This window comes from Carica papaya, chromosome 1, assembly GCF_054855325.1.
Source record: "Carica papaya isolate Zhongbai chromosome 1, ASM5485532v1, whole genome shotgun sequence".
Classification (NCBI taxonomy): domain Eukaryota; kingdom Viridiplantae; phylum Streptophyta; class Magnoliopsida; order Brassicales; family Caricaceae; genus Carica; species Carica papaya.
Genome location: NC_142309.1, coordinates 6098397 through 6109750, shown reverse-complemented (window position 1 = coordinate 6109750; position 11354 = coordinate 6098397). Strand labels below are relative to the sequence as shown.

The following is an 11354-nucleotide window of genomic DNA, read 5'->3' as shown; positions in this document are numbered from 1 at the left end:
TTGTTAAATTATATATTTATTTTAATTTATAATAATAATAAATTATTTTATGCCTATATTTTGTCTGCAACGAAATAATTTTTTATATTTTCTAATATACGTAGATGATGCAGTAATTTTTAGATATTACATAAAATACTATCTTGATTTATTTTTTTTCAAATCAAAGAGTCGGATAATCTAAAATATTTTCCTTAGTTAATCTTACTTTCATATAATATATATTTATAATTAATACTAATATATTATTTTTATTTTTGTTCCAAAAAAATAAAATTAACATCGCGTGAAGTTTTCTAATATTACTTATATATAAATCCTCTGAAAAATTAGGATAATAAATTTTCTCATCTTCAAATTTTCTGTAAATTTCAGATGAGTCCTGGTAGAATAAAAAAGAATTTCTAATCGCAAAAATATGTGTACGTATATATATTTGGTATAAATTAAACATGATTCAGTACAAAGAAAACGTTATATATACACATAAATGGTTTTTCTAAGGATGATCTGAACCTTCTTGGGTTTGTGTTTGTGTTTGTTCTATTAATTTCTGCTTCTTGAGAGCTTTAAATTCACCATAAAAGTAGAAAGCAAACCCCCAGAGAGAGATGGCAAGAGAAACTCCCTTTTCTGGTTGGAATTTTTCTCTCAAGAAAATTACACCTAAAACCTCTGTTACTGGAATTAGAAGTGAAACCATAATTCCAGATAACAAAGCTGATGCGCAGAAAACGATCCCAATCACCCCCAAAAACGACATCTGGTACCCTAGGGCCGTCCATACGGCTACCAAATAATATTTCGCTTCTCCTAGCTCGAATTCTCTTGCTTCTCTTGGAATCACCTGAAAACAAATATTGAGTACTTTTATATTTGATTAATGTAAAATTATACTCTTTAATGTTCAATACCCACATAAAATATGTAGATGAATAGTACTTTCACATTTAGTTACTGTAAAATTATATTCTTTAATGTGAAATATGTACATTTATATATAAAGTATAGATAAATAGTAACAAAATATTTCTTCTCTGTAAATGGATTGACATGGTCAGGTTATAAATTATCCATATTTCATAATATTTACATATTGTTTAATGTTTGTAAAAATATTTTTAAATAATTAAATCCACAAGGTTCCAACTTTAGGAAAAAAGAAAATAAAATTAATAACTATTCAAATCAATCCATCAAATATAATGTTGAATAGACAGAATGATTATTAAAGAAATAACAATGAAGTGAATGACTACGCAACTAAATTATACTATTGAAAGTCTACATATATATATATATATATATATATATATTAGAATATTGCAACTTGAACATGCTTATCTTGTTAAACTGCCACTAACTACGCATCTTGTTTATCGGTATACCTAGAGGGTTGTGAATCTCATAACTTAATTAGAGCATTAAAGTTATTAACTACTTTATCTAACCTTACATATCTTCAACCTAGTTAATTATCATGTTCTTATGAGATCCCACATCGGGATCTCTGTTAGTTAAAACTAATTCTGAACTTCAAGAATAAAAAATGGTCAACTTTAAGAGATAGTAGACTTTAACTCTGAGTGATTAACTCTTACAATGAGAATTCTATACCATCTAAGTTGGATCTGAAGAAAATGAGATACGAACCTTGAAATCGTTGTTGATAATCATCCCAATAGTGCTAAAACCAGTAGCAAACACACATATAACAATCTGTGTCTGCATCACAAGCGCATACGTAATTTTCTGACCAGCCTTCATATAATTCAACTCCAAGAATGGCATAATGAACCCATACAACGTCGCGGCACCCACCGTCATGATAAAACCCAACACGTATTCTCCCTTCGATTCATGCTCCGGTCTGTCACTGCTGGTATGCATGGCTAAAACGGCGGCTCCAATGGTCAACAAAACGACGGCGTTTACAGAGAAAGAAGTGAACTTCTGTTTCACCAGCAGAAACGCAAAGCAGGAGGTGAAAGCCAACTGGGTGGCGCCGATTAGAGCTGATGTCGATATAGGAAGCCGCATGGCGCCGTTGGCGTCGAGGAAATCATCGAGTCCGGTCAAGATTCCAATTATGCAGGAGACCATGAAGAGACGAGGTTTCATGAAGAAGGTTTCTTCTGAGGTTTGTTGTTTGGAACGGTGACGGAAGTAGATGACGGTGAGAGGGATGAGAAGAACCGGGAAGCCGGCTGTTTCGAGCCAAGTTGAGAACCAGACTCGGCTGCCGCCACGTGTGAAATATATCCGCATCAACAGAGGGGCTGCACCGCCGCCTACAAGGACGAAGGCGCAGTTCAGGACAAGGAGAGCTCTTCTCATGGCGGCCTCCATTTTTTGTATCTATATCTCAGTTGCTGGATCTTGAATTGAGATTTATATTAATTATTGGTTTGGCGTTTGCATATTAATTATTTACTTTATCAATTGTCAAAATGGTACCTGCAAGTTTCGCATGGTATAATTATAATAATCACCTTATGTGGAGGTGGTTCTGCTAGTTACTGTTTTCTTCTTCTCATTCGTCTTGAATTGAATGATCAGCTTTGTATTAATTAAATGGGGCATGCTTTTCCAACCAGATTTCTTTTTCCGCCAACTGGCTTTGTCTCTCCTTGCCTATGAGCCACATTTGAGAAGCATACGTAGAACACATCTAGTCTCGTGTGAAACCATATGTATCCTCAGCCTCACTACTTGTAATATACGGTCTTCAATAGTGTAATAAGTAAATAAATAAATAAATTTTAATTTTATGATAAAATAAATTAAATTAGAATTTAGGGTCTAAATGAAAGAATTTTAAAAATTAGGAATTTTTATAAATTTTAAAGGATTTAAGTAAAAACGTGTGGAAAAAAAAAAAAGGTCCAATGCATAAATAAATAAGAGTATAAAGGTACAAATAATAAATCAGGAGGTGGACGATCAAGATCACATCGTTTGAGAGATCTAACAGCTTAAAATTGAATCCGATTAAACGGCCCAGATCTAATCTTGCAAGATCAAATGACTAGAAAGATTAGTATTTAAAGGAGCAAATTAAGGTTTTTCATTCAGTAAAGTGAGAGCCGAAAATAAGAGAGGAAGAGAGCTGAGTTGAGTGGGTGAGAGAGAAAGCCAAGGTAAGTGAGGGTCGGGCTGAGAGGGAGAAAAGAACACCGTAAGAGAGAGAGACGAACAAGGAAAGCCAGAAAGAGAGAAGGAGACGTAGCTGAAGAGGAAGAAGGAGGTGTCTCGGAGGCAGAAAGTCGAAGGAAGGAAAGGAAAAGGGAACCGCGATCGAGAAATGTCGCGTTGCTGGTGGATTCTGAAGTTGTGTTGCTCGCGACGCCAGCGTTCAGAAACTTGTGAATTTTCATCCCTTTCCACTTCTCCAAGGTTCCCTTTTTGTGTTCACTCTAACGGACATGCAAGTGTGAAACCAAATCGCTCAACCGTCGCAACAAGTGAAGAGTTGCTTTCGGGAAACCAAGAAAACCATTCTCCGGAGGCTAGGAATTGAACCCAAAGCTATTTGGGATTTTCTAAGCATTGAACCTGAACTAGGTGACTTTCTTTTTCCTCTTTCGGTGTGGTTTCTCGATGAAAATGGGTATTAACGTGTATGTGCAGGTTTCAAGAGATAGAGTGTAACGACCCCGGAAATCCAAAAGGAAATATATAATAATTTAAGTGCAGAAGCGAAATAAAAGGTTAAGTTTTACATTCCTTACACAATAACTTAAAAGTATTAAACAAACATCACGGAATGAATTCTCTGAAAGAAATACGAGAAATGATTAAATAAGAGAAAAGTAAAGGAAAATAAAAAGTATTTAGCATCTACACGCAATCTTCTTGCGGATCGGGCTCGGAAACCAGATCCTCTTAATCTGAAATAATTAAATAAGGGGTGAGCTACACCAATCTAGTAAGGACATAACACTATATCACCGACACAGAAGCAAAAGTTGGTAGAAAATCAAAACAACTAATGGAGTACTAAATTTAGTAAATTCGTTTATCAATCGTAAAATCATTTACAGTTCACTTATCATTGTGGAATTTATGAAAACAACCTATAAAGACAATAACATCATACAGATCATAACTTTATGCACGATCAGTAACATAAAACATATCATAAATTCATATTCATTAACAATAACTAAATCATAACCGTTTCTCGTTTCACCAGTCCACTAGTATTCATTGGGATCCATAGGGGTGTCTCCGCTACACGTGAACTATTTTTCTTAATAATTTTAATTACAGAGCCATCCCCATACCTCATTTGGTATGAGTGCCAAGATATTAAACCTCAATACCACATTTGGTATGAGGGTAAAGCGGGTTGTCCACATACCCCGTCCGGTATGGGCGCCAAATGACCAAGTCTTCATACCCCATCCGGTACGAGCCAACATTCACAGTAGGGTTCCCTATGAATTCGATCCGTCCACCATCTCTCAGGATATCTAGTGAGGCTGTCGTCTTATATGTTTTATTTTATTACACCCCTTTCCTCTTTTCCCTTAGTCCCCATTACCAAATCAAACATAATCACATAAACAAATGAACATGCATCCGGTAATGCAATCATATCTTAAATTCCAAAATCAAACAATGATCAAGTAAGGTAATAATGCATGCATTTAAACTATAAAATAGATAAACCAGATACTATTATGCTTTTAAACTGTAAAATAAATTAACAGAAAATAATGTCCGGTTTAGGCTCCATTAGCAATCCGTAATTAATTATGCACATCTATTTAATTTGTACAAAATACCGTATTATTATTTATTCAAACTTCAATTCCATGATAGAAAATAGAGTGAGGGGTCCTTACTTGATTTGACATCAAAAAACTAAATGGTTTACTGCGCCTACGGGCTGTCCCTAAGTTCTTTGAATTTTTTTTCGGGAACTGAAACGCACTTACGGTACCTACAAATGTCTCAAATAACCCAAAAAATTAGTCCAAAGGTCTACTCGACCAATTTTGAAAATCTGACACGGCGGCTCCGCCGTGCTCTGGCGACAGCGCCGCCGCTTGTGGCTGCGATCCGCCTTGAGTTTACTGTTTTCGACCTTTTTTGGTCGAATTCAGCCAAATTTACATCAGTTCCTACGAGAAAACACACTTAGCGCCCTCAGTTGGCCGAAAAAATGTAGAAAACCGAAACTCACCAGCGGCGGGCTCTTCGGTGCGATGGCTCCTCTGGCTCACGTTGTGGTTGGGTGTTTTACTCCGGTCAACCTATAGAGAAGGAAACGGTGATCACAACGGTGAAAAAATCACATCGAATGGGAATCGGGAATGGCCTTATCGGAGGCGTTTTACGAAATACCCTACGGGGACAGCGCTAGGTTTTGCCAGCATTTTTCGGCCAATCGGCCAGTCTTTTTGTTTCGATTTGATCATGGGTGTGTTTAAAATTAAATTCTAAGCAAAGGGTAAAATTTGTACCTCGTTTGGCGATCAAAAATTACTCCGATGCGGCGGCGGGTGACGGCGGTTAGGGTTAGGTTTTGGGTTTGAATGGGGTTATTTATACCCATATGCTTTTGATCTGGGCCGTCCATCACTTTTGATCTATACTATCTGATCGTGATTAAATAGGAAGTGAATCTGGGTCGTTCATCGTGATTCAATCTGGGCCGTCCGTGCGCGATTCAATCTGGGTCGTCTCTGCACGTTTCAATCTGAGTTGTCCATGCGCGCGGAATGAACCTCAGTTTTTTGATCGCGCGCACGCGAATTGCCCACGTGGCTCTCCCCCGCGTGGCCTCCCGCATCAGCGCCTCTGCCACCTGGCGCATCCCACTTGGTCGGGACTGCTAACGGGACATCCGACATGGCACAATTTTTTAAAATTATGTTTTGACTATCGGTTTCTGATTTTTTTTTAAAAAAATACTCTCAGAACCTAAATTTTCACCCTTTTTTCCTAAAATTATTTTCAATTTAATCCTTAACAAATTTTTACCCCTTTTTTATTAAATTAAAATAAGTTAAATAAATAAATAACTATATTTAAAAAAATAAAAATAAAAATAAAAGCAAATGTTGGGTGTTACATAGAGTGCTCACGTTGCCACGGTGAGCGTGAGGGTCTTCTCAGGAAAAATTAAAAATCATCTTCGATGGTGAAAATTTAGAAACTTGAGGCTATTCGGTCTTCATAGCACTGAAACCGAATCTGGTGACCTTCTTTTTCCTTTCTTTTGTGGAGTTTTGGTGAATAAGATGATAATACTCATGTATGTATATATGTACAGATTTTGAAAAATAAATCACTCACACCTACGCAGGGAGCCAAAGTGGTGATTCGTCAAATACTGAAGAACGAACTTATTATTGGTAATTACCCAAAATGGTCACTGTTAGTAGTTTTTTTTAGGTTTAATTCATTTTCATCAATTAAATTCAACTACTTTTATATATGGTGAATATAGGCGGTTGATCAAGTTGAATATAATCTCTTTGAGGGACCTTGGTAAGTATTTCTTCATTCCAAACCTGGATTAGGATTTTAAAAGCTTATGCATGTGTATTCTTAAATTTGTGTGTTTTAGCATAGAACAGATACTGACTTGATTCCTTGATAAGAATAGAACTTGGACACCTTCCCGGTAGTGGGAACTACTAGGAATGAGTTTGGGACACTTGATTTTCCTAGTCTTAGTATCATTAGATATTGTTTCATTTGATTTCGTGACATATGACAAGTGAACCTCTAACTTGTAACCAAATCATGAGAAGATGGAAGCTAGAAAAATTAAGGACTAATAAATGTTTGAATTTATGATAAGAGATAAAATTTTATAAGTGAAAAGAAAACACTAATAAAGTGAAAGTTTGAGAAGAAAGAAATGAATGTAAGAAAACAAATAAAAGTAGAAAATGAATTAATTATAGTTATAAAACAAATTAATTTAAATGTATTTAAATCAAAAAATAAAATAAAAGTGAAATACATTAAAAATTAGAAAAAGAGTGGATATGAGTGAGTAGTGTATAGACACTGGTTACCTACTCGTTTAGTCGGAATCGAGGAGGGGAGGGTGCTTGTGTAGCTGAAGTCAGTAGGTATGGTGAACCTACATATGGATAGAATTTAAAACTTAGTTCAGACGTGGATAGGTGTTTGTGAGCGTAGATTAGCTAGCAAAGTAATTGTTGTGATCAATGTGAGATTTTTTGTGTGTGTTATCCATGCGATGGAGGGATCCATTTTGGCTATCCTCAATGACAATATAAATAGCACCGTGCGATAAAACTTTAGAAATAACATTCCAAGTGTATATATGTTCTTTTGAATGTTTGTAGTGAAACTTCAAAACTATAAATAATATTCGAGTATAATTGAAAAATCCGATTAGAAACATGTGAAATTAAAATGTCAGAAACAGTTGTGTTTAAAAAGTAAATTATGGTATAGAAAATAGTGAAAATTATAAATATATTTTGTATTGAAAATATTACTGCTACATTTATCATATACGGTGTATTTTTGCATGATGTCTATTCTGTGTTTTGGAAGAACATGAATAGCTATTAAGTTAGTGAAACTCATTAAATGTCATCATGATATTTTTAATATTATATTTTGTATATATATTTATATAATATATCACATGAGATGTTAGATTTTATGTTAAATTTTTAAACTGTGCATATGCTTGCTTCATTGCATCTCCTTATTGAGTTGAGGCGTTACACTACTATTATAGAGGCTTTGGTATATAAATAAGCTTAATCATTACCAATGACTTTATTCTTAATTATTATGGAGATGATGTAGATAATAATATGAAAGAATTATTAGTTGATAAAATTACTTATTCCATTTTGACATGTATTATAGTGTCTGGGAGCCTATTCTTGGCCAAAAACGTATATATAAATTTTTCGTTAGACGTGAAGTCAATGAAATAAAAATTTTAAATATTAGAGGCTGTCTTGTACTACTTAAAGAATGTGATTATTCTTTGTCACTACAAGACTTTGACTTTTTGCTTGTGTATAGTGGAATTTTTATATTTAATTTATTTAATTACATAATGCAGAATTATTGCTCAACATCTTGGTTAATTTCTAGAAGTTAGTTTTATTTATTATAGTCTGATTAATTTTACTCAATGAAAAATACAAAGTAAATTGAAATTTTTGTAGAAACATAAAACTTGAAGATATAATATTTAGCAGGAATGTCGGAGGAAATTAAGCAAAAAGAATTAAAAGAAACTAATAATTAAAGAAGAAAAAATATTACATTTGACGTCTATCACCCAACAAAACTAATAATAAATTATTTTATAAAAATTATAGTGATAATAATAATGATGATAATAATAATAATAATTGTGGTCATTGTTGACTATTACTCGACAGCCTCAATATATTAATAATAAAAATATTACATTTGACGTCTATCACCCAATAAAACTAATAATAAATTATTTTATAAAAATAATAGTGATAATAATAATGATGATAATAATAATAATAATTGTGGTCACTGTTGACTATTACTCGACAGCCTCAATATATTAATAATAAAAATATTACAATAATTTTTCTTTTCATACACACAATAATGATTCATTGGTCAATATTTGCATTTATGCAAGATGCTTGCGCTGGTTTATCTTCATAAGTGAGGTTTACATCTTCCATTCTAATCCCACTGCATGGCTGCTCTGAACTGCAATCCAACATAATGCCAACTTTTGTTGCAGATGTTCCATGGATATTTTCATATGTGATCTCACTAATTTTAATACCAGATACCTGCCATATAAAAACCAATTAATACAAAAGAAAAATTATCCAATGATTTAGTATATATACATCTATGATTATACCTTGTGAGGGCAGTGTTTATCAGGGCAGTATTGTTGATCAATTATGATGGGATTTTTGACCTTGTTCATCACAACATTTTGAAAATGAATGTTTCTGGCATAACCACTGCTGGGTCTCCCCCATGTCTTGATCCTTAACCCATTTTTAGTACCACTTAATCTCACACTCTTCACTGTTACATCTTCCACACCTGCCTCCTTAAGCTCTTTGCCTAGACTCCCAATGCTGCAACAAAATTAATCATAACCACAAATATTTAATCATTCTTTTGTCATGACAAAAATTTCATCAAACCATTTTACATTCAAACTAAAACCATATGATGACAGGAAGAAGTTTCCAAATGTATATAAACTATTATAGATCTTTACATTGTGATCAATATGAGATTATATTCTTATAAATCTAATAAGATAAACTTAATCAGGTACCTAATTCCATGTCCAGGACCACATGCGATATTCTCAATCCATAAATTAGTGGTGCCAGGCCCAACTGAGATGCAATCATCTCCAGTAGCAATCCTAGAGTCGAAGATGGTGATATCTTTAGACAATTGTACGTGAATCCCATCTGTATTAGGACTGTCCCCTGAGGCTGACACCTTAGCCCCTTGCACCTTAACATTGTAGGACTCCTCTATCACTATGTGATACAACTGGCTATTTACTGAAGTAACTCCATTCAACTCGATATTGCTCGATCTCTTAAATCGTAGTGTCTGCAAATTCATTTGCTAATCAAATTAATCATATAAGCTAAAACAAATTGATTATGAGCGAACTTACTGTTGCACCCTTAGGACAGCCTTTGTGAGACTTCTTGCAAGCCCATAATGAAGCACCTTGACCATCAAGAATTCCACCGAAGATGGATACTCCATTGACACCCTCAAATAATACCCAATTTTCAAAAAATTTAGTGACTTTATAGGGAGGAGCCACGAGAGTACCCTCGATTCGGATTGATATATTGTTCTTGCATTTGCCTTGGAACACAGCATTATGCAGCAAGAATTTACCAACTGGCACGTAAATGGTGGCAGGGTTTATTGAGCTGCAAGCTTCGTGCCATGCAGCAATGAAGGCTTTTGTGGAGTCTGTAAGGCCATCCGGTTTGGCTCCATAGTGCACAACATTGAATGTCCTAGTACTTGTAGGGCTTGCTGATGATGTCTTAATACAGAAAAAGAAAAAGATAAAAATAATGATGACCACAATAATATGACTCACTGAGTTTACCATTAAGTTTGCCATTTCTATCGTACGTATCTATATGTATGTATATGTTTGCGGTGAAAGTAACTGTTTGGTTACTATATGTCTATATAAGATTACATACGAGAAGAGGAGGCAGAGGAAGGAAGTTCTCCAAATATTTTGAAATGTATTTATAGGTATGAGTTACAGTTGAGTTTGGCTTGGCATGATCCAGAAGCAGTTGTTACGCCCATATTATGAGGCTTTTGTTCTGCTCCATCAAGCTTTGCTTTAAATCTTGTCTTCCTCTACTAAAAAGAAATCATTTATTTCTAGTTACATTTGCCTTTTTGTATGACTTACGACATTTAATGTGCCTTGTGTTTCTGGTAATGATTAATATTAATGCTGCCTGAATTATAATTATAATTATAATTATAATTACTAATGTAGAGGAACTACCTAATTAATCCGGAACTAATTATTTTCATAGTCTTCTTTACCATCAGAATATTTTTGGATCAACTTTTTTATAAAATGACGTTAGTAAATATTTTTTCCCAATAATTTGAATTGTACTCCTTGTGATTTTGCTCCCAGAGTAGTGCTTTATATATACATATATATACATGCATACATGTATTTGTGGATATCATTATAGCTAGTATTTACGCCATGGAAGGACAAATAAAAGGTTGCTTGTAGCAGGAAATTTAATTGTAAATGGTTAGCTAATATTTATATTACGTATTCATATAGCATAATATACAAATCAAACAAAGCAATTAAAGTGTTGACCGTTAATATAAGTGACACGGAAAACATGCAAGAAAGTTCTATATCTTCTTCTACGCTGCCATGTATGTATCTTTTATTCACACTTGTTGCTTTAAATAGCTTCTCCTGATATCTCTTTATTTCTGTATAAATAGCTTCTCCTCTACGTTCTTTAGTTAACCAGAATAATTCCCACAATTTTGTTTTCTTTTTTTCATGAAAACGAGCATAATAATTACTTCATTTTGCAACAAAAAAAAAAATTTGTATAAATTTTCCAATTATTTCGCCCATGAAACTAAAGATTTCACGTTAGCTAGTTTGATGTTCCTCACCAAAAAGTGAGAGTTGTATTTAGGCTTGTTATATGTTCCATACATATTATTTTGGATGCTAAACTTGAATTAAATGTGAGGAAAAATGACTTCTAAATCTTAACATAGATAAATTTTGTATGTTCAATTTCATATATTTCAGACGCTGTATGAATTTAAAGATATAAACA

At 33.8% G+C, this 11354-nt stretch overlaps 2 protein-coding genes across 2 annotated transcripts; both read right to left on the bottom strand.

Moving 5' to 3' along the window:
* Nucleotides 1-401: 401 nt before the first annotated feature.
* Nucleotides 402-2481, bottom strand: LOC110820180 (purine permease 3-like). The gene is made up of 2 exons (XM_022049611.2): nucleotides 1654-2481; nucleotides 402-847 (listed from the first exon to the last, which is right to left on the bottom strand). Exons 1-2 carry the CDS (start codon nucleotides 2347-2349, stop codon nucleotides 500-502), a joined length of 1044 nt encoding a protein of 347 aa, XP_021905303.1. The 5' UTR covers nucleotides 2350-2481; the 3' UTR covers nucleotides 402-499.
* Nucleotides 2482-8443: 5962 nt separating this feature from the next.
* LOC110820259 (polygalacturonase) lies at nucleotides 8444-10306 on the bottom strand. The gene is made up of 4 exons (XM_022049689.2): nucleotides 9662-10306; nucleotides 9305-9594; nucleotides 8873-9098; nucleotides 8444-8798 (listed from the first exon to the last, which is right to left on the bottom strand). Exons 1-4 carry the CDS (start codon nucleotides 10127-10129, stop codon nucleotides 8610-8612), a joined length of 1173 nt encoding a protein of 390 aa, XP_021905381.1. The 5' UTR covers nucleotides 10130-10306; the 3' UTR covers nucleotides 8444-8609.
* Between the last annotated feature and the right edge of the window lie 1048 nt (nucleotides 10307-11354).